Genomic DNA, 25,437 nt, shown 5'->3' with positions numbered 1-25,437 from the left:
ATAAAAAAATAAAAGCATTCTGGAAATTCAAGAGAAGAATAGTATACACCTGATATATAATTTAAATATTCTGATATACAGATTCAGAAATTAAGGGTTGAACATTAATTAGTCTTTCAAATCTGAAAAGAATCCCTTGGCTTCTGTCCGTTGATTGTCGTTGGTATTTCTGAATTTTTATCTTGAGTTTTAAAATCCGTCACTGGTTTCTCATTGCTGGTTGCTGGGTGTTGCTGTTGTTGTATGCTACTGAATTTCTGCTGATCTCCCTTTTCTTTTGCTTCCAATATCAGGTACACAACTGACACGCTGGTTACTGTAAACTGAAATTTGAAGCATGAATACGAAAATGAAGAGTTGAAGTTCTAAATTTATTTCAATTATATTCTGAATTTTATTTGTATATATAAATTATTTAGCTTACAAAAAATCAGAATCATGTAGCTATTTAATATATATAGTGGAACATCTGACGATAACTTAACGGATGAACTATCTATATATTGCCTAAAAATAAATAAATGGTGTAGTAACTCCGTCTAGTTAAAAATCAAACGAATAGACCATTTCGGAACTTGTATGAATATTGTTTAGTTAAATAATATTGGTTAATTTCAGCATGTAAATGGTCTAGGATTAAAATTAGATTGCTAAATTTTTTTTAATTTGACAAACTGAGAACATGCCTAGTATAATGTAACTAGGTAGTAACATGTGAATAAGACGGCCCAGGTCTAGTTTTATGCCATACACGTTAGGCCTGGGCCCGCATTGGCAACGGACTGTCCTGTTGCATCATTTTTAGATTTTATGAATCATATTCGAAACTCATCTATAACAACTCAAGCATGTAAATAAATTAAGACATTTTCTCTTTTATTTTGTAGAGACAAATTTAATAGAGAAAAATGTAGGCATTTTAGGACTGTCCTTTAAAAATAAATGAGATGAGCCTCGCCCAATAAAATGCACCAATTGCGGGGCCCTCAATAAATGTTTAATTGAATATTTAGAATTCGGGATGGACTGTTTAGTGAATTTCACTGCCTTCCCCAAAGATAATAGCGTGTTAGACTCTTTAGGCGCGATTTAATTAATCTTACCTTCTAAAAAATCAGGTGCACATTTATGTGACCCAAATCCAAATCTCAACGGAGTCGAAATGTGTCTCCAATCATGGGTACATTGATTGTGACGTGGTCCGAGATGCATGTCCATGACGTTGCAAATTCCTTAAAAAATAAGACTGAGATGAGCCTCGCCGAATAAAAATACAAAAATTGCGGGGCCCTCGGTAAATATTTGTTTTTAAAATTGCTTAGACTTCGGGATGGACCGTTTGGCAAAATTCCACGGTCTTACCCAGAAATAATAATACGCTAATCGCTTTAGGCACGATTTTAATAATAATACATCCCTAAACTCGGGTGCGCATTTATGCGACTCAAATCCAAATCCCAAAACATTGAATAAAAATACGTTCCGGATCGCGGGTGCATTTCATGTGACGCAATCCAAAGACATGTTTTTAAACGATGTTCACATTCTTTTAAAAATATAATAATAAAAGCGGTAAAGAGTTAAAAATTTGCACATGAGCTCATAATTGTATAAAAATCAGATATTTAAGCCAAATATGACAGTTGAGCGACCGTGCTAGAACCACGGAACTCGGGAATGCCTAACACCTTCTCCCGGGTTAACAGAATTCCTTATCCGGATTTCTGGTTCGCAGACTGTAATACAGAGTCATTCTTTTCCTCGATTCGGGATTAAATTGGTGACTTGGGACACCGTAAATCTTCCAAGTGGCGACTCTGAAATAAACAAACAAATCCCGTTTCGATTGTCCTTTAATTGGAAAAAACTCCTTCACCCGTTGCGGGGATGGAAAAGGAGGTGTGACACCCCCTATACCCACCAGTACGACAAACAAGAAGGAATTTCAATGCCGCGATCAACAAAGCCGTCAGCGAAGAAGTCGACAAGCTACTCGCGAATGGCTCTGTCCGAAAGTCAAAATACCCTCAGTGGGTCTCCAATGTGGTCATGGTGAAAAAGAAAAACGGAAAGTGGAGGATGTGTGTAAATTTCACGGACCTAAACAAGGCATGCCCAAAAGATTCCTTTTCACTGCCACACATCAATCAGCTCATCGATGCAACAGTAGGACACGAGTTGCTAAGCTCCTTAGATGCCTACCCGGGTTACAACCAGATCCTCATGGAAGAAGAAGACCAGGAGAAAACCACTTTCATCACTCACCAAGGAACGTACTGCTATAAGGTCATGTTGTTCGGACTAAATAATGCAGGGGCGACGTATCAAAGATTGATCACCAAGATGTTTAAAAACCAACTCGGTAAAACAATGGAAGTCTACATCGATGACATACTGGTTAAGCCGAAAAGGAAAGAAGATCATATCGATCATCTGAAGGAAACCTTCGACATATTAAGACGTTACGACATGAAACTAAACCCCAAAAAATGCGCCTTCGGCGTAATCTCGGGTAAGTTCCTCAGTTTTCTGGTATCACAAAGAGGCATCAAGGTCAACCCAGAGCAGATTAAGGCTATCAAAGGAATACCCGAAACATTGACCAGAAAAAAGCAGGTACAAAAATTGACAGGACGGATAGCCGCCTTGTCGAGGTTCATCTCACGGTCATCGAATAGATGTCATAAATTCTTTAATGTATTAATAAAGGACAATGGACTTTAGTGGAATTCAGAATGTGTTGATGCCCTAAGGAAACTGAAAGCATACTTGTCTTCACCACCCTTACTCGCCAAAGCAAATCCAAGCAAGTGCCTCCTAGTCTACCTAGTTGTCTCCGAAGTCGCGGTAAGTACAGTTCTAGTCCGAGAAAACAAAGGTACGCAATCTCCATTTTACTATATCAGCAAGACCTTAATTAACGCCGAAACTAGGCACCCCCACCTTGAAAAACTGCCTATAGCATTAGTCATAGCTTCACGAAAGCTTAGACCATATTTTCAGTGCCACCCCATAAAGGTGGTGACAACCTTTCCTCTTAGGAGCATCCTGCACAAACCCGAATTATTGGGTAGGTTTGCCAAATGGACCATAGAATTGAGCGAGCACGATATAACATATCAACCACAAACTGCAATAAAGTCGCAAGTGCTCACCGATTTCGTCGCCGACTTCAGTGCAGAAGTATTACCCGAAGTTGAATAAGATGCACTTCGCACTGCACCTGAACGACCCGACCTTTGGGTCCTCTACACCGATGGCGCGTCCAACGCATTGGGATCCGGACTGGGACTCATACTCGAAGTCCCAACGGGTGAAGTAATTTGCCAATCTGTATGATGCTTTGAAATGACTAACAATGAGGCCGAGTATGAGGCCGTAATTGCAGGACTGAAGTTGGCCCTCAAGTATGGTGCTCGACGAGTCATCCTCCGCTATGACTCTCAACTCGTCGTAAACCAAGTTACTGGGACTTTCCAGGTTAAGGAGCAAAGGTTGCAGAAATACCAGACCGAAATTCACAAGCTGCTGCCAGAATTCGACGAATGCCAACTCAACCAAATACCGAGAGCACAAAACATCGAAGCGGATGGTCTCGCCAAGCTAACAGCAACAGCTAAAAATATCACCAAGGAGAACGTGGTCACTCTCCTCCACTCATCAATAGACCAAGTCGAGGTACATTCTATAAATTTAACTTGGGACTAGAGCAATCGCTTCATATCATATCTGCATGAGGGAGAACTCCAACAAGATAAAAAAGAAGCCAAAAAGCTCTAAATACAAGCAGCCAAGTACAACCTCATAAACCACGACCTTTACAAACGGACATTCGGTGGTCCTTTGGCCAAATGTCTTGGACCAAATCAGACAAGGCATGTGCTCGAAGAGGTACACGAAGGCCAATGCGGTGCCCACACAGGCAATTGGGCCCTCGTCAGATGTCTTATTCGTGCAGGATATTACTGGCCCACTATGAAAAGAGAGGCCGCAGATTACGTCAAGAAATGTGAGCAATGCCAAAAATATGCCCCTATGATACAACAGGCGAGGGAACTCCTACACTCTGTCACTTATCCATAGCCATTTATAAAATGGGGAATGGATATCATCGGACCCCTCATAGCAGGGCGAGGTAAGATACGTTTCCTTTTGGTTTTAACTATTTACTTTTCCAAATTGGTGGAAGCAAGTGCGTTCCCTCAAATACGCGAACAAGAAGTCATCGCGTTCATCTGGAAAAATATCATATGCCACTTCGGCATCCCCAAAGAAATCAGTTGTGACAACGGACTCCAGTTCATCGGGAAAAAGACGACTAAGTTCTTCGAAAAATGGCATATCAAGCGGATACTCTCCACACCATATCACCCTGCCGGCAACGGTCAAGCGAAATCCTCCAATAAAAAAATATTGAATATATTGAAGAAAAAGCTCGAGGACGCCAAAGGGCTATGGCTGGAACTGCTACCAGAGGTGCTATGGGCCTACCGCACAACGCCGAAAACTAGCACGGGTGAGACGCCGCATTCACTGGTCTATGGCACTGATGCAGTTATACCCGTTGAGGTCGGGGAACCTAGCCTGAGATACTCCAATGAAAGTGGACCAAGCAACGACGAAAGCAGATTATAAGACCTGGATAAGGTCGAAGAACGAAAGGATATGACACATATAAGGATGGTGGCACAAAAACAACAAGCAGAAAGGTACTATAACAAGAAGGCCAAAGTTCGACCACTCAGAGTCGGGGACTACGTCCTAAAAGCCAAAACACAAACGGCGAAAGACCCGAATGAAGGGAAATTTGGAACAAACTGGGACGGGCCATATAAAATCATAGCAGCAGCGAGCAAAGGAGCATTCTAATGAGAGACAATGGAAGGAAAACTACGACAAAATAACTGGAATGTCGCCCACCTCAAGTACTTCCACTTCTGAAAAGAGACGCCGCCCAAGTCGTACTCTTTTTCCCTCACCTAGGTTTTGTCCTAATCGGGTTTCCTCGGAGAGGTTTTTAATGAGGCGACGAGGGGGACATCTCGAGGTTCGAAGTATTTTTCATTGCCCCGCCTACTGAAGACATCTCCAGGCCGAGCAATGAAGGAACTAGATATAAAGAATCTCCATTGTATGCACGAAATTGACATATACCGCCATTGTATATATGAAGTCGACATGTATCTCTGACATATAAATAAAAGCACTCCATTATGTACGCGAAATCAACACGCGTCTCCAAGGTCTGAATAAAATTGGCACATACAACACTCCAGCAAATGAAATAGAACGACACCAGCTCGAAAGTAACATCCCAATGACTAAGGCCATCGTTGAAGAAAAGAGTTCGACTTCATTCGAACCACGATGGGATACTACTTCGACAGCAGCTCGAAAGTAACATCCTAATGGACAAGGCCATCATCAAAGAAAATAGTTCGACTTCATTCGAACCACGACGGGATGCTACTTCGACACTAGCTCGAAGGTAACATCCCAATGGCCAAGGCCATCATCAAAGAAAATAGTTCGACTTCACTCGAACCACGACGGGATACTACTTCGGCACCAGCTCGAAAGTAATATCCCTACAGCCAACGTCGTTGCTAACGAAAAGAGTTCAACAAAACTCATAACACAACGGGTTTAACATTTCAACAAAGATTCGAAGTAACATGACTGCGACAAAAGTCATCGTCAAACAAACCGGAGAAAGGAAACAACAACTGAGAGGTACACGACCAAAACAATTTTCATTACAGCAAATATATTACAAATATTTATTTTTACAAAGGGCTCAGAGATGCCCTTGCAAAAATGGCGAAGTAAAAATAAATACAACTGAATACTACACTACTTCATTCCCTGTGGCATACACCTCCTTGTACTAAGAATCGGAGGCAAGTTTGTCCGTATCACCAGAACTAATATTATCCCCGCTAGGCGTGATGGGGTCAAACCCGCATGTCTCATGAGCTGCACGGGCCTTGGCACGCACATCCTGAAGCTCCATCTTTGATTCCCTCCCGTCAGCATAAAGAGCCTTGTACACATCGAGCCAGGATTCAGCGTGAACCCACAGCTCACACAAATGGCGAGGCACGACAGGATCAGCCGAAACATGGGATGTAGAGGGCTGTAACTGACGTCGCACATCCTCCATTTTCAAGCCACCTGCTCATTTAATGCGGATAATTCCACCTCCAAACGTTGAATACGTTCCTCAAGTCCCTCTACCTTAAGCGCAAACGTCTCCACCTCCTTGCCCCGCTCCACAAACACGGAGGGCGTCTTCTAAAGTCGCTGCCTCAGAGACGGCAGTTGCCCTATCCCTTTCGGTGTGGGCCAATCTATCAACAGTTGCGCTCAATTCACTCTTAAGGTCGACAACCTTCGCTCTTCGTGCCCAGTTCGGCAGTCAAATTGGCCACCTTTGCTTGGTGGTCAGCATTTTCAGCCATCACTCCCTGATTTAGCTCAAGCTCGTCTTCCCTGACCTTAAGGGCCGGCTCAAGCTCACTACAACGGGCTATGGACTTCATAAGGTCCTTGTCTTGTTCTTTCGATTCTTCGACCTTATTCTCCAATTGATCCTCCTTCTGCTTAAGCCCATCATGGAACAACTGAAAGTCACGATCCTGAGTGAAGATGTCGATCATCGCACGGTGCTTGGTGTGGTATTCTTGATACTTAGAGGACATCTTCCCATATATGGTCGTTTTCCTCCTTTCCCGACGCTCATGCTCGATCTCCATAATGAGGGTCTAATATGAAAACCAAGTTAAAATAAAGAGATGGGCCAAGAACAGTAAAATAGATCCAACGACGAAAAGAAAAGAGAGGCACTTACCCGAAGAGCCATGCCAGAAATGCTCTGTGGAAACTCTGCATCACTCATCGCTCTAAGTTCCTTGCTCTCTGGAGCAACACATAAAGGGGCAAAAACGGACGCCACCTGATCACAGTTCGACAGCAAGTCGTAGTCTCTAGGGACGACTATATGTCGATAAGAACCATCTATTCTGACCTCTACATAAGTGTGACGCTCCAAAAACTCGCGAACATCCCCTGGGTTGACGTCCGAACCTGAGCCATCGCCCTCGGCGCGTAAGCCCCCTCCTACATTAGATGATACGTCACCCTCGGTGAAGCGTACATACCCCCTCCTTCGTAAACCCATTCTGTTTGGGGAGACCTTCCCGCCAAGATGGCATCGGTCATAAACGCGGGCATCGGTGCCATCTCCGATGCACCCGTCCCACTCTTACCAGTATCAACGGCCACACCTTTCCCAAGCTCTACCCTCCTCTTTTTTCTCAACAAAGATTCGTCCCCATTAGAGGACTCATCCACGAGGTGATGAACCGGTAAAGAGGAGATCTCTTCCCTCACAACCATATCCGAGAGGAGTCTCTCACCTGTACTGGCTGAGCACGACCCTCTCAGATGGACTCCTCCAAAGTAAATTGCATTACCGCTGAGGCGACGGCCTGGAAAAATGCAGGGACTAGGGCCCTCCGCCTAGAAGCTCCACGACCTGTCATCACAAAGAGTCGTATCAATAAACAGTGGCAAACAGGTAAAGAGCGGTACAGAGGAAGATACTTACCGGATGAGACCTTCAGCACAAAACATTTCACAAAAGTAGGCCAGTCTTGAGTATCCACCGCGTAAAGCAGCAAACGAGCTACCCAGTCCCTTATACCGGCGATGGGACGGGGTGAACGCCCCATAGCTGCAAAAGAAAGTAGCATATAAATACTAAGTTGAACAAAAAAAGAGTAAAACAAGTTACGACACCTACGATTATCATTCCATCTCTCTAGGAATCTAGCTGGGTCCGATACAATGTGGTCAGTTTTGACAAAGAAATACTTATGCCAAAATTTATGCTCACCCGGTTGTCAGTTCCGACCACCAGCCCTTTGGTCCCACGGTGCCTCAAATGCACCATAGCACCCCGGTGAAAACTAGGAGAAAACAAGTGCAGGAGGTGGTGAATGATAACTTCACAACCCGCCAACTCCGCGTATTTTGTCAACAACAAAAGTATTTTGTACGTGTACGAAGAAAGTTGCGCCGGGCAAACCTGATAGAATCAACAGAATTCTGCTACTAATGGGAGAAGGGGGAAGGAATGACCAATCACAAAGCGGTATTCATAAAAAGTACAATACCCCGGTCTCTGGACCTCTACGAAGTCCCACCCCGCCGGAACCATCTCGATATGAGGGGGGATGTTGCATTTAGTGCGAAGGGTATCTATATGGGCCTGCTCAGTTTTAGATACTACCGAAGCGGGAGTAGGAGCAGGTTCTTTAAGAAAGTCACTTCGAGACATGGGTTGTCTCGGAAGTAACCCATCCACGATGGGAAAACTATCCCCTTCCTCTACTGTCATGTCCTCACCATCGGAAGGGAGCGCTATGGATAACAGGGTGGTATCAAAAATCCCCTCACGAGATCGATGTATCCTAGGCATATCTATGGCGGAAGATGTGTTAATAAAACAGAAAAACCTAAAAACGGTGAACGGAAGAGAGAAAGCAAAGAAATCGCTAGAGCAAAAGCTGAAGATATAAGAAGGAATAACCAAAGAAGAAATGGCCAAGAGTTTTTGAAAAAAACAAACCCTTCACCTATTTATAGGGTTGGGTAGTGCCAAAATCGAAGCGGAAGGCTGCCAATGGCACCAAAATTAGAAGCGACAAACCATCATTCTCTGTCTCCGAAAGGCGCGTAATGATGACGCACGTGGAAGTGACGTCATTTTCCAATAAGACACACCACCCAGGATATCGTAAAGCACACTACCCTCCCATTGTTGGCCAAATCATTACGATTCGTAAGCCAAATTTCTCCGCAGGTATGGGAGGTGTCCGCTTATCGAGGACGCACCGAGCCGCAACCTCGACAAGCAGAGGGACTAACTGTGTAGGTCCAAATTTGGATGACCACGACCACTAATGAGTACGGCGAGGGATAAGGCCCATATGACACAGCATCCTTTGGACATTGTAAAGGGTGACGACTGACGGCGGTTAGCGAACGCACAACATTTGCATTACTGTTGGCGTAGTAGGAGACAGTGAGAATATGCTTTTTGAATATTCTGTTACATCCCATACTTTAATATTAGGATAAGTCGTAGTAATCCATATGAGCTTCAAAGGATTAAGACCATTCATGAGATTATAGAGGATTTGTCACTATGTTATTATAAGACCCCGTAAGTATAACAACCTTGATACCGTTAGATACATTTTGTTGTGGTATTTATATCTTTTTTTATCATTTTAAGAATTAAGCGTATGGGAATTTTTACTCTTTATATGATATTAGGAAAATTATAAGTTGAGAAAATATATGTATCTTTACATGGATGTTTTAATAAAAATAATAGTGTATGTATTTATTTTATGTGGTACCATATAACCATGATAGTAAGATGTATACAATGTATTAAAAATAACTAAAATTTTAAGTAATTTGAAATAATTCTTAATTAGGCAGGTAATTGGTTAATTACCGGGTAACGGGACACTACCTAATTACCTAATAAGTGGATAAAGTTCTAACATTCCCACCCCACCCCACGTGGCAGCACCCCTTAAAGCATATGTATGACTCTTAAGTCATATGAGATTCGGTGGCATATTATTAGGGAGCATTTGCTTATTTTGAGAGTCTATTCAGAAGCAGAAGCAATATACTACTCTCTTTGATTATATTTTGATTCTTAAAAAAATTATAATCTTTTAAAAAGTACGGCAATTTATTGATGCTATCTTGAATGCTTTTTTGGAAAACTTGAGAAGTGATTCATTTTCAAAAACTTGAGAATTGTTTTAACATGATTAATTGCATGTCCATAAAATCTAAAACATAACTGATAGGTTTTAGTTCATTAAAACTTAACATTCCTGGCATTGTTTACTTGTTTGGTAATTGATGGATAGCCATAGACATGATAAAGTATCATGCATGTCCTTATATTAATCTATTTCTTTCTATCATCCCTCATTCATCTTTAGCCTGAAAGAAGTAGGACACCTACTGTTCCCTTAGGCATTGTTTGATCAGGTAGAATTGTAATTTTTATCCTCACCTGCTTATGTCCTGTTTCTGATGGAGTAATCAGATTGATAAAATTTCAAATTACCCCACTCCCAATACCTCTTTGAGTGTGAGATATCGAAGATTCTCTTGGTATTTAAAGAACAATTGGAGAACAAAGAACACATATGTATCACCTTTACTGATCCTCAATATATTGACATAAGAAAAAAATAACTTCTGTGCATATCTCACTTTTTGAATGGAAAATAGAAATTAATAATGATTGCTTTATTATGTTAAGGAGTAAGGTCAAGAAATGAACGTGGGAGATTTAAATTGTATGATTTACTTGGGAGTAGGCTACGTGGAATTGAGAAGCTAAGCATTTTTCAATGAATAGGAAAAAGGGGGGAAGAAAGAAAACTTTGACTACGAGTTAGAAGGGATTTGGCTTGGAATATTCATTTTGGATTGAGATTTCATAAGCGGCGTAAGATTTTGCAATTATAAGAGAGTACGGTGCAATATTTTTCAAGGGAATCGATTTAGGTATATTAAGGTTATCCCTTCTTTCTTTTTGGCATGATCTATGCGATATGAACAAAACGAGAAAATGCCCAACTTTCATAAATGACTCTATTCAAAGAAGTATTAGAGGTGTCTTTGTTCTTGATTCTCCATGTGTTCTATTATTTTTTCATCTGTTCATGGATCTCAGAAAATATGTAAGTTGAAAATGTTTACTTCATGATATTATTCAAAGACACAATGATCTTATGACATTCCGAAAGATTTTATTGGCGTACTTCTCATGCATTGCATTCACATATACATGCACATCGACCCATGACCAGATGGAGTTATATACGCGTATATATATATATATATATATATATATATATATATATATATATATATATATATATATATATATATATATATGGGATATGGGATATGGGAAAGGTTATGACATTATATACGACAACTATCTGATCAGCTGATATACGTTGATGATTTGCCCACAGTAGCCGAGATGATATGATGGGATGTCCTGAGAGGCGTGATGATGTTATGGCGTTATATACGCGTATATATATATATATGGGATATGGGAAAGGTTATGTCGTTATATACGCACCGCCACCTGAACAGTTGGTATACAATTATGATTTTGCCCACAATGGCTGAGATGATATGATGGGATGCCCTCAGAGGCTTGATAATGTCATGAACACATGTACCTATGCACGACATGACATTCATACGTATATGCATGACATTATAAGTATTAAATGATATACAGAGTTATCCAGACTTACAGATTGAGTCATGTACTCCATGTTTCTTCCATGTCCTTAATTAATGTTGACTTACTGTTATGTTATAGTTCCGCCTTACATACTCGGTATATTATTCGTACTGACGTCCTTTTGTTGTGGACGCTGCTTGCAGGTATAAGTAATCAATTTGATGAACCCTCATTGTAGATGAGTTTAGCATTCAGCGAAGGATCGGTAAGACTCCACCTCATTCGGAGTGCAGTCGAATCTATGAGCCATCGCGTCAGAGTTTTACTTCAGACTTATGGGTAGGTCGGTACCCTATCCTATTTGATGTTAAATAATCTTAGAGGCTTTGTAGTTGTACAGTATGTCAGATGCCTTGACGGCCCATATGTATTTATGTCTTAAGAACGATACTTTATTGATACAGTGTTTCCCACTTACAGTTATGCACTACAAGTTGTTGCCATGTTGGCCCATGATGGTCACAGAAAGAATGAGTTACATAATGGTTCGCTCGGGCCGGTACGGCACCGGGTGCCAGTCACGCCTCCCTAGGTTCGGGGCGTTGACATATTCTTTATGTTCTTTTTAGGTTTCAAGAGGGAAGGGACTCTTATAAATAGATGGGGGAAGACTTTGTAAAGTAAGGGATCGAAAAGTGAATACAAAAAAGACAACTTTTGCTTGTTACAATTCTGAAATTCATACATCATTTTTATCTTGGCTAATAGCATCCATTGCAATATTTCTCCACATTCGAAGTTATCATATTTACGCTTAATCATTTGATTTCGACATATTAAGAAGCATTTTTCACCTTGTTATCCCTTGCATCTTTAAATCTAGATTTTATTATGCTTGGCTGCGATTTACCTCTTTATCTTCATTAATTGATTTAATCAAAAAGGTTTCGATATCTTTTGGACAAACAAGTTGCTTAAGTATTGAAGCACAAATTCCAGATTCATTTGAATATTAAGGGTAGATTTGAATTTTTAGGTTGCGGGCATACAAGTAGCTGAAAATGGAAAGCAAGAAAATATATTGAGATCTTTATTAAGTAGTCTAAATCATAAAACAATTGGATTGTATTACCCTTAAAACAAAAGACTTACAGTAAATTTAGTGTCCGTAATCTTAATTATATTTTTGCTTTCATTCTACTAGTTCAAAAATATATTAACCAAGACTTCCCTTTTCTTTTAAAATCTATATATATATTAAAACAAGAAAGTTATCGTATATAATTGATATTATGGTTAAGCCAAGTGGCATGCTAATAAATGTCAATAGTATATGATAACTTTATTCTATATAGATAGATAGATAGATAGATAGATAGATAGATAGATAGATAGATAGATAGATAGATAGATAGGTAGGTAGGCAGGTAGGTAGGTAGGTAGGTAGGTAGGTAGGTAGGTAGGTAGGTAGGTAGATAGATAGATAGATAGATAGATAGATAGATAGATAGATAGATAGATAGATAGATATACGGAATTTGAATTAAAAGATAATTTTGAATTTATAAATAAAGTTCTAAAATTCGAATTTAAATTAAAAATAAAATCTATCTTTTTTATCATGTTATCATACTTAATTCGGTTGATGATCATATGCAATCATGTTAGGAACTTTTATTATTTTTTATAATTATTTAAATACTATTTCTCCTCTAGCAAAGAAAAAACACCATATTACTATAAAACTCTTTCACATTTAAAATTCTATAAGTATAGTTCTTTGAAACACTGTAGCTAGATTTGAATAAAATGAAATTCTTTTAAAATAAATGTAATATATAGGGTACACATCTATGTTTATCTAAATAACAAAAAAGAGTTTACAAAACTAAATAAAAGTTTACTTACATATATAATAAAGTAAACATACATACTGGAGAAAGAAACATCACAAAATCAGTCAATATTAAAAAAAAAAAAGTTGTTTCTTTTTTCTTCTTGAAGAATATTTGCTTGAAGAGTCAATTTGCATAAATGGACATCAAACAAAACAAAACTTTGGCTATATAATTGCTATCATTAATTTCAATTTAGCATATTCAAGGAATTGAAGGGTATAAGCTGAAACCCCTTCATTTAGCTATAGTCAAGCCAATATTGCAAGGGTATAATATTTTTTTCGTTGAAGAATATTAGTTTTGAATCGTTAGATTATGTGAAAGTTTTTCTTTTCAAACTTAACAAGAGATAAATTGGTTTCTAATTGATTGTTTCTATAGCTACTTTTAAGTGTAACAAAGAGTATATAAAGAAAAAATTGGTATGACGTGAAATATTTTTTTTTAAATGTAAATAAATTATTTTGAAAAATATCTTTACTTTTTTTAATTCAAATATAATAAAAAGATAAGATATTTTTGAACATTAGTAGAGAGTTTTAAAATTATTATAATAAAAGTTATATCATGGATAAACTCAAAAAATCGAAATCTTATGGAATATTTATATAATATCCGGCCATATTTATTGTTTACTTTTTATAGCTAATATAAATAGATGATATACCTACAACACACTATTATACACATATTATATATGGATTATATATAAATTACACATCATTCAATTTTTAAATTGAAGTGGTCGGGTGAGCACCTATTTAGGCTTACTAGATAAAGCCAAAAGAAAAATATGAAATAATTTCAACCAAAGACTAAAAATATAATTAAAGTTCATATGTAGATAATTTTTATTAAAACTCATCTTTTTATAGTGAAATAAATTAATTTTTTGTAACAACAGAAATAATGACATAAAAATAAGGTAAAAGAAAATAAATATTGAAAAAAATGTTAGAAAGATCTAAAAACGAGAAATAAAAGATGACAACAAATTTCTTCGTATGTTTCCTACGTAGATTATAAGATAAGGATATCTTCGAATATTTTTTTAATTTACATTATGTGTCGGCTTTAAAAAATCACTATTACTAACAAACTGATATGCTATTCGAATTTGAATTGGAATGCAATTTGAGTAGTTTGCATTGAGGTTATGCTAAGTATGATGTCGAAAAATAAACTACTTGATAATTTTAAGACAATATATGCAATGTTTTATAATAATAATCAACTAATTTAACATTTAATGATTCAAAGAACAATTTTTTTTTATATATATAGGGTATTATAAATTCAAATTATGGGGCTAGAGATATCAATAAACTTAAAGTGGAGTCATACTGAAATAAATCCGGCCAAAGAATCATTTAAATTTTTAGATAGCCGATTGAAGTGAATTTTAAATTAAGGATAATATCTTCACTTGCATCATTATAAAGATAATCATTATTATTATAATATATATAATTTTAGAAATTGAAATTTCAAAATAGAAATATTTTTTAAAAGATAAAATCATACTAAATAAGAGTTCAAGTTGTAGTATAAGAGCCACGTCGTAATCAAAGAATCGTTTATATCGTGTCAACCTTTGTGCTTTGCCATAAATATGAGTTATTATTTCACTTTGTGACTATTTTTAGGTTCCAATGACACCTATGAGAATAGTGCAAAAATAAAATTATCAGTATGAGAATTGAGAAAATGTTAGTCTTTTTTCATGTAGTATTTCTTAATTAATATCTGACGATTATCTATAATTATTTAGAAGGTTTAAATGTTAAGGTTATTTACATATATTCAAATAACTCAGATATTTAACGTCGTTAATGTCAAATATCAAAATGGAATAAAAATATTCACTAGCTAAAGAATTTTTTATATTTTTAGATAGCCAACTAAAATGAGTTTTGAATTAAGAATAATATTTTCAATTACATTATTATAAAAATAATTATTATTGAAAAATAATGTTTTAGAAACTGAAATTTTAAGAAAGAAATATTTTTTAAGAGATATCAACACACCAAATAAGAGTTCAAGTAGTAGTAAAAGAGTTAAGTCTTATCCAAAAAGTCATTCATTGTCTCAATATTTGATTGTTTTGCCATAAATATGAGTTATTATTTTGCTTCCTGACTATTTTTAGGATTTAATGACACCGCCAAGAATGGTATCAAAAAAAGAAAAATAGAAGAAATGGTTAATTTTTTCATGTAGTTAATATCCAATGATTATCTATATTTACTGAGAAAGTATAAATTTTAAGATTATTTACATACAATCCAAATAACTTAAATATTTGACATAATTAGTGTCTGCGCATCCGCGCCTAGTGTTATAAAACAATAAAAGAAGAAGAGTATTGCAGAGAAAAGTAGAGAGACAACATTCTTATTGATTTGGCATGATTTAAAATGTAATAGAACATCACTATTTATAGGGAAAAAGTTAGCCACCAATTAACAAACTCTAAGATCTCTCTAAAATATAGACATTAACCTTAAATACAGTTATATTGATAACATAAAAGATGTATTAGAACATTGTCATATATATAGTTGGAATGCCAATGATTTAGGGTAAATTGTGTCGTATTTAAGCAAAATCGTCTGGAGTTATTTTTTTTTCATGTGATCAGCAAAAGTTACTATTAGCTATTTTATACTATTCAATTGCAGGAATGAACGCTTTCTTCGTTAAAAGATAGGAAAGCACCCCTCCTCCCGAAGTTAAGCCGTTACAGGGTCATTTTGCCGAGTTCCTTGGATATAGTTCTCTCAAGCACCCTAGCCCAAGGTTAGATTTCCATAACTTATTTTAACTTTACTTCTGCAAATATTTACATCTACAAGTACAGTAGTAACTTTACTTATACAAATATATTAACCTATGGAGTCTCTGTGTAGAAAGAAGAAGAATTCGTCTCTTACGATCATTTTCCAACAACTAAACCTTCTCATTAGTTCAATCCTAATCATCGTTATTGCAATAGTGCTTTGGCTAAGCTAGCAAGTTCTGGTATTTCAATTTCACAGTAGCACTATCAAGGAACAGCCACAGCTTCATTCATTTGCTGAACATTCGTTACACAACCACAAAAATTAAAATTTTCACTAATCTAAATCAACAAATACAGAGGAATGAATTTACCCTACGTGACATTTGAACAAGGACTACATTTTTTAGTACAAGGATCAAGTGCTGGAGATTAACTAGTATCTGGAGAGCAATGCGATGAAGCTTATGTATACTAAAAGAAAAGGTAGGACATAAGGGTAAAGTGATCCCTGAATAACAACTGCAGAAGATTGATCATTGATCTCTGAGGAGTCGACTGCAAATGGCATGCCATCGCTGTTAAGCGTGCACGACTGAGGGTCCGAACTGCTTTTGCTCAACATTAGAGCCCTCAAAACAGCAGAAACTGTATGAATATAACCTGATCTGTTTTTGTTGAGAAGCCAAGTTAGACCCATCAATTGGCAATCCCTGCTGCGCATTTTCCTAGTCCTATCCTCTGACCTGCTCCTGTTTTCGACTCTGCCCTCACTAAGCTGCATTGTCATTCAATGCATTAGAGAATAAATAATAACCTTCTAATTGTAAATCTAAAACTAGTTAGTACCACTTATATCACATGCTTAGTCATTGACAAACTCATACTTTCACATGATTCCCAAGTACAAAATTCTTTTAGCTAACAAACAGATGGATTCTTGCTGGTAAATTGCAAACAGAGAGCTAGGAGCTTGCTCCAGAGTGCCAAAATCTAAAAGGTCATCAAACAGGGCTAAAAGGATTTACAAAACTAATCATAAAAGTAATATGAGATAAAACTACTCAAAATACAGGAACTACAACTGAGAGTGGACACCCTAATGAGAGGTGATGTCATGAGATGTGAAAATTCCCCTGCTCCACTCCAATAGAGGATCCAGCTAAATATCAGCTCAAGTTGTAATTAAGGAATATTCTGTAATGCTTTTCTAATAAACTAAAAGGTCTTAGGAGGCTCCTAGATTTCCAATGACCCCTTCTAATTCTGAATCCTTTTTTTCTTTTTTCTTTTTTCCTTAATAAGAAGGAACAAAGAAAGCAATTTAGAGGAAGAAAACCACACACAAACCGCTAGACATACTAGTATATATTTTTCCCTGCTGTATGAGATCAATGCTTTATTTACTCTAGTTTAATTTGACTACCCTATATATACAAACAGGTGGTGATATTTTCTTACTGATATGCATTGATTCTGAGCCCTCTAATATTGTAATTACCTTTGTTCAAGCTTAGTATAGAGTGTAGACACTTCAATGGACGAGCGCACTCAGTTTAAAAGTTGTACCAAAGCTGAATTAAACATGAAACCAATGGCAACTGCTCTTCTTGAAAGCAATATCACTGATATAAGACTATTTTACAGATCAACCTTTCTAGTATATGCAGGTCGCAAGAAAGAGTAATTGGGAAAAAGAGATGATGATTAGTTAAACCAAAAAGAGGTGTTATTTGAACAGACATGGAATATGAATTTTGGTCATAGTTTATAGATGCAATGTGTTATCTTCATCAACTTTGCCGGATATGGAAGTACGCGGTAGCCCTAGCCCGGAGGATATTTGTACCGAACCAAACCCCACGAAGCTCATACTTTCTCTTCTTTCTTTATCTATAGACTATATAATTCACCATTTTCCCGCATGTAAACTTAATTTAAAAAAGCAAAGTAGATAACTTTCCCAATCTTTCATATTCCATATCAAATTCTCGACATTTTATATTACTCATTCAGAAGAAGAAGGCGTTATTAACGTACCAGATAAAGACTGTTCAAGCACTTGGAGCAACCAGCAAGACCAGTATAGCCATTACTGCTCAAACAATCTCTTTCCAATTTCTTCACGCTTTTATCACCTACCAATTTCCCTTGTGAATTCACAGAGAATGCTTCTGGGCAGCTAAGCGGATGCAGCCTAATCCCACAGTAACAATAAACTAAATCACAAGTCTCATTTGGCTTCACTAATTCAATGCCTCTGTTTCCCAAAGCCTTTTCAAGTGAGTCTACACACGTCTCCGAGTCATCTGGAAGCACCGGCATATCAACGGACGTCGACTGCGGGAGTTTCGTTACGGCTCTGTGAAGTGCGGTTTCAGAGTAAGCCGAGTAGAGCCACGCGGCTAGAACCGGGCAACAACGGGTCCGGTGTACTTGACCCGAATTACTGCTGGAACCACAGGATGACTTAATGCTGTGGTAGAGTTCATCAGGGAGATCTAAAGGGCAACCGGCGACGTTGGACTGCTCCGGGAAAGCGGGAATTGTGGCCGGAGGTGAAGGAGAAGGTAAGAATGTTTGAGAATGCACCTCAGCCGGGTCGGGTTCGGGTAAAACCGGAAGAGCGGGTAATTTGGGTAGATTGCTCAAGAAAAGTAAAGTAAAGAAGAAGAAAACATGGAAAGACATTGCTTTGAGAGTGAGGGAAAAGAGAAATTGAGTGCTTTGGCAATTTGTAAAGAGAGAGGAGAAAAAAATGGGAGTTGGGTGGATTTATTGAGAGGCCATTGATTATGGTTTGGTTATTTACTTTTTGCTTTAAGGTGGTGAGAGAATTCTAACGTGGCCTAAGGATAAATGACGTGGATAAAAAATTTAAAAATCAATATTCAAATTTCAGACTAAACAAAAAATTCTCTATTTTTAATTATTTTCTTAAATTCTGATGGATAAAATTATACGATAAAATAATTAAAATACATGCAAATAGATTGAACACTACCATTTTAAGAAAAACAGGATGTGGTGTTAGAATTTCGGCATGGCTTTTTTACAATTATTTTCTTTTCAAATCTGATGAGAATTTTTTTTTTGAGTCGAAGATTTATCAGAAATAATTTATTTACTTCCATGAGATAAGGGCAAAATCTGCATACACACTATCTTTTTTAAATTCCATATTATAGTAATACACCGGATATTATTGTTGTTGTTGTAGATGTGGAGTTGAATTTCAACATGACTTTTTTACAATTGTTTTTTTTTCTTCAAATTTGTAATGTTTTGTTGAGCCGAGTGTCCATCAAAGATGACTTGTATTTTTATGAAGTAAGAATAAAATTTGCATACACGGGAATACATGAGTATTATCGTTGTTGATGTAGATGTGGTGTTGAATGAAATCAAAATCAATGGGAGCTAAGGAGGAGGTCCTGTGCTATAAGGCTATGGTGGGGCATGGGGATTGGATAAAGTATGTTTGTTTGACATATCCTCTTGAGGCTTTAGATCTCAAAATAATGATGATGATGTGCCTTAAAATAAATAAAAAATAGAGAATTATATCAAATATATATATATATATATATATTTGTTTTTTTCTAGTTTTGTCATGATTTTCAAATAATTCTTGGACATGCCAAGAATCATCGCATGTTGCCTGTCTTGAATGTGGCAAGATATGCTAAGCCAGTTGCTAGCATTATAATATATCTCTCTCGTTCAAAGATATTAATTTATTAGGGGAAATAGGGTTCACCATCATTTAAAACCAATTTATTTGTATTGATTCACTCTTTATGTTAATGTTTTATGTAGAAAAAAATTGCAACGAAAAGATAATGTTTTGCTCTTCTCCTCACGGATAAATACTAATCCCAAAATGGCTGGAGCAATATATATTTTTTGTTTCTGTTTTTGCTTGGTTTAATATCCTATTACGGAAAGATAGATTTGTTGCAAGAATCTAGAAATGCATAAAAAGGTCAAATGCTAGTTTAATTTTTTGCATTATTGTAGGAGTTAGGACTAAAGCTTACGTGTATACACCAAATTACGTGGCATATTTATGCAAATAAAGCTATTTAATTAAATAAAAATGTGAAATTAACTCGGATTACTCAAGTCTGTGCCATTGAATAATTTTAGTTACTGCATTTTAAGTATTAAAAAGTTACGACCAGCATTTATATATCTCTGAACGTGAAATGTAGCTACTTCCTTCAATCCAAAGTGATGTTTTACACTACAATACCACCCAAGGGTAATTTGTGTGGTTACCAATTTTTCTCTTAAACTGATTATGGAAGGACCTGGTTCTTCTAAGTGTTCCTTAACCTATTATTGCAGAAATAGTAAATGTGGAAACTAAAGAACACAAGTATTTTACGTGGAAAATACCTGGCTCAAAAGGTGAAAAAACCACGACCTACTTCCTAGTAGGATTTTTCCAAACTCTTCACTAAATCACTGAGCTAAAAACTGCATTTACAAAAATACTTTTATAAACCTAGGACTAACTTTAATTCCGTTGTGGCAAACAACCTCTAACTGTTGCGACAACTTCAAGTTAATTCTAACTTGAAAACTGTGAGTACCTATTACAGTTGCCTCTAGATAAAGCTGAAAGGTACAATATGAAAACACCTACTACAATTGAACTAGAATAAAAGACAGACACTTAGAACTGGTTCTTCTATCTGGTTCATGCTTCAGGTTTGCACACTTGAATCACACACGAACTGTTTGCAAAATTGCCTTGCTATTTTGCTCTCAATTCACGTTTTACTTCTGCTTATGTGCGTACCTATAAAATGAGAATATTCTGCCATATATAGAGTTAGTAGATGAAGAAATAATTAGAGTTCTAGTGCTACTCTTCCTTGGTAGAAGAGTTATAATTAATCTCAACTGCTAAATCCTTCCTTATCTTGGATAATGTTCTCTTTGAGTAAGGAGTCCTTCTCCTTATCATTTATGCAATCTTTTCGATCAGGGAATATCCATTATGCCAGAATACGTTTATCCCTTGCATGTGCATCTCACATGCTTGAGTCTGCATGTGTCTATGTCTACCAGTGATGGACTTAGTTCATTTATGAGCTCCTTTGTCATTCTTCAAAACTATCTTTTTTCTTGGGCCAACACAAAGATATGAAACAATAACTAATATTCGTTTAAATGTCTACCACTTTTAAATTTATACATATATTTATCAAAAATTATTTTGTTTGAATAGATTGAGTTGATATTTGAGTTTACATATATTGAAGACGTGTTATATGACATGCAATACTCCGTTAATTTTCTAACTCATTTATAGTCAACCTGATTTTCTTAAATTTGTGTAGCATTTTCAGTGACGCTTGATATATATTAAGTACGTAATTATAATGGATATTTCATCACCTAATGCATATATATATATATATATATATATATATATATATATATATATATATATATATATATATATATATATATATATATATATGATGGACTCACTAATTTATTAATTAATTAGGTAATGTCTCGTTATCCAATAATTAACCAATTACCCACATAATTAAGAATTATCTCAAATTACTTAAAATACTACTCATTTTTAATATACTTTATATATCATCATACTATTACGGTCATATAGTACCTTGTATGGTACTAGTCTATAAATATCGGGTATTATTGCTCGGACCGTACTTTATCCCAAATCGACAACCTTCAACGAAACTTATTTTCTTTAATTTGTGTATTCTTTATCCTTCATGGCACTTACTTATTGCTTGTTATAAATAGCATAAATACGTTAACCTCAAGATAATCTCATCCCCGAGCTTACGTCGATTAACTTACGACGAAACTTTAATGTACAAAAATGTGAGATGTATCATTACTTATTGCCACTGGGGCAACTGCAAATGCATTCATGGATTAATCATCAATAATAAACTACTAATTCAAACTATCAAGGAATTATAAACAGTCAATAAGAGCAAAAGCAGCAAACTTCATTGATAGAGAATATGATTCTGCCACAATCCACAAAAAGAAACAAAAATATTTAAAACATGAGCAACAAAAAGAAACATCCCGAATCTGGGTCAATGAAAGGTCTAGGCAAGGGCTAGGAAAGTAAGGCTTGGAAGAACTTGGGGCTTGGGTTTTGGCTTGGAGAAGATGTAGTATGTCTTGAAGAATTCCATCATTCTTCTCCCTTTCCTTTGTGAGCTCAATTCTGAGAGCATCTCTCTCAAATTCTACCTCAGTCAAACGAGTCTTCAACCTTGCTATCTCAGCATCCTTTGCCTTACTCTCCTGCACTGGGGCTTTGACCTTGCTGTTGACAGGTGTCTTTTTAGATGAACCAGGTTCATTGGGAATGGCATTGATCTCATAATCACAAGCAAGAAGAGTATTGATTCCAAAATGGTCTTTGCTTGTGGCCATCTCACACTTATTCAGTGACACCTTACAATGAGCAAGAACAGTAGTGAGAATAAGACCATAAGGAATGGCATAGGCCTTGGAGCCATTGATAACCCGATCTAGATGCTTTATTATAAACCTAGGCTAGTTGATCTGTCGCCCACTATTTAGACATTCCATCACAACCAAATCCATGTAGTTGGCAATGTGCTTTATTTCCTACCTAGGCAACACGCATTTGTTGACGAATTCAAACAACACCTTGTGGGGTGGCTTCATTTCACTATTATAAATAGCCCTGGGCTCACTTTCTTCTTCATTAACATAGAATTTCCTAGTTATGGCCAGGGCAGTAGGAAGAGAGTCCAGACTTGGCCATTTCTGCCTTGTATAATCATCATAACCTTCAGAAGGTATCCAAGGATTTCACCCAGCTCATTTGCATCAAAGGAAATTGAACCCCTTTCACCAGGCTGGTGACACTGTCATCCTTTACCTCAGCATTAGTCATGAATTCAATCATCTCATTTCTTGCCAGTCTTCCATCTAACTGAAGGACCATGTCCTTCCACCCCTGTACCTCTAGCTTTTCAAGCAGTAGAACCATCCCTTCTTTCTCCAAGTCCTTCAAGAGTTTGTCCTTAAAGAAAGTTCGTTTGCCAAACTTGGCCAGCTTGTCCTTTTTATTATCAGACTCATCCTCCACTTCATCACTCCATTTTAATTCTTCAGTAATTTTCACTTGCTTGGCTTTTACTGCAGACTGGTCCATTTAGCCAAGGTAGAGGATTCAACAGACTTAGAAACAGATGAAGACTTCTTTGAGGAAGTCTTGGCTTTCTTGGACTTAGGGGTCTGAACCTCCACCTCAACAGTTACTTATTCACCTTGATGGACCGGGTCCATCTCATCCACTTCAACAGACTCAACAGGCTCAACCACTTTTTCTTTCCCCTTTTTAACTATTTTGTTCTTTTCTCCGCTAAAGCTCTCTACAACTCCTCATCACTTTGCTTTAACTTGCTCCTTTTAGTTCTTCCTATTGGGAGAGGAATTTTAGAAGTTTCAGAAAGAGCTGCCTTCCTTTTCTTGTTTGATCTAGATGTGCCAGGGGTCGTTGATTTAGGGGTTCTTGTCTTTTTGGTTTTATAACTGTCACCTATCATTTTCAATTGATCAGCCAGTGTTTCCTCAATAGATGAACCAGGTTCATCTGCTTGATTTCCAAGATTCACTAGCCCTTCAGCGGCTTCTCCCAATCCACTTCCCCATGCGTTCTTGCTAATTTCTTCCACCTTTTCTGGCTCAACTCCATAGATAGCCATTTTAACAGTTTCAGAGGTGGGTGAAGAATCAGCCACTTCTTTCTTTTTTCCCCTCTCATCACCCCGTACTCACTCACTCTCCTTTTCTTTTTCTATTTTATTTTTTCTTTATCTCCTTTTTGTCTTAAGCATTTTCACATCCACCACAGACCCAACCAATATAAATCTAATTTCTAAATCTTCGACCAAATCAGAGATGACCTCAGTAGAAGGGTTTTGCACAGATGTTACCTGCTCAGAATTGGAAGACCTAGTTCCTTCCCCCTTAGTTGTAGACTTGAAAGAGTCGTTAAAATTTTAGGGTTCTTGGGCTTGACTAGCCTGTAACTATGCGTTTAATTTCTTTGAAAGCACACCTGTAGCCACAGTTTTTCGAGCAAGCATTTTTACTCGCCTTCTCCTATGTAGAGGGGAAGTGCTAGGTTGAGGAGTAGTGGAAGAAGAGGAAGGGGTAGGTGGAGGAGGTGTACTAGGATTATCTTGAGGGTTAGTCATTATTCTTGATTCTGTAAGGGAGGGGATGACTTGATTTAATTTTGAAGGTGAAGAGAAAAGAGAAAGGTTTGACGGTTATCAGAAATCATGAGTGAGTAACAGGGATGATGATGAGGAATTTAAAGAAGGAGGGCAATTAATACACAACAACAGCTTTTAGCAGTCAAATAGAAGTTTAATCATCCTAAAATTTCAGTTTGAATAGTCGGTTAGGCTTCCTAGAATCTAGGTATTTTAACACGGTGAGGATTCTTGTTGAAAATAGAACTAGTTCAAACTTAATTGGATAGGCTTTTGAAGATTTTGGACTTGGGTAAGACTCTACTCGTGATTTAAATATTAATATTTCAAAGTATGGAGAGTGTAGAAAACATACCTCGTTATTCAGATGAACCAGGTTCTTCACTGATAATCCTTTTGATCATATCTCAATTTGCCAAAATAGAGAAAATTTTATTAGAGACGAGTGAATCATATTAACACATTGCACAGGAGTATACTTTTTACAGTATGATACTGAGCAAAAAATAATCTAGTTATTTAGACAAGTTCCAGATTTTATAACCAATTTTTTTTTCATTTTTCAATTGTGCATTGGTTCCATTAGGTGATCTTAATCATCCATAATTCTAACATGTTCCTTTCAAAGTGCTCTCTACTCGGTGCTTTTGTAAAGATGTTAGCAATCTGCTTAACAGTAGTACAAAACTCTACAGTAATCAAGCCTTTCTCATAGTTGTCACTCAAAAAATGGTGCCTAACATCTATGTACTTAGTTCTATTATGATGAACCGGGTTCTTTGTCATACTAATGGCACTAGTCTTATCACAAAAAATAGGGATGCAACCAACATTAATTCAAAATCCATCAATTACTGTTTGATACACAGCAATTAAGCACAACATGAAGCAACAACAACACACTCAGCCTCAGTAGTAGATAAGACCACTGAATTTTACTTTTTAGTAGTCTATGACACAAGACATGAACTAAGAAAGTATGTCATACATGAGGTGTTCTTCCTATCTATAAGGAAACCTGCATAATCAGCGTCAGCATATCCCACTAGGTTAAAATTACTACCTTTTGGATACCAAAGGCAAAGGTCAGTGGTGCCTTTCAAGTATCTCAATATTCTCTTGGCAGCAGTCAAGTGGTATTCCTTTGGATTTGCTTGAAATCGAGCACAAAGACCTACACTG

The 25,437-nt window shown here is 36.9% G+C and overlaps 1 protein-coding gene across 1 annotated transcript; it reads right to left on the bottom strand.

Moving 5' to 3' along the window:
- Positions 1 to 16,253: 16,253 nt before the first annotated feature.
- On the bottom strand, positions 16,254 to 18,783 carry LOC104240749 (uncharacterized GPI-anchored protein At4g28100). Its single transcript, XM_009795632.2, has 2 exons — positions 18,029 to 18,783; positions 16,254 to 16,766 (listed from the first exon to the last, which is right to left on the bottom strand). Exons 1-2 carry the CDS (start codon positions 18,677 to 18,679, stop codon positions 16,425 to 16,427), a joined length of 993 nt encoding a protein of 330 aa, XP_009793934.1. The 5' UTR covers positions 18,680 to 18,783; the 3' UTR covers positions 16,254 to 16,424.
- Between the last annotated feature and the right edge of the window lie 6,654 nt (positions 18,784 to 25,437).

Source organism: Nicotiana sylvestris, chromosome 3 (assembly GCF_000393655.2).
Source record: "Nicotiana sylvestris chromosome 3, ASM39365v2, whole genome shotgun sequence".
Taxonomy (NCBI): Eukaryota; Viridiplantae; Streptophyta; class Magnoliopsida; order Solanales; family Solanaceae; genus Nicotiana; species Nicotiana sylvestris.
This window is presented reverse-complemented; position numbering and strand designations above follow the sequence as displayed.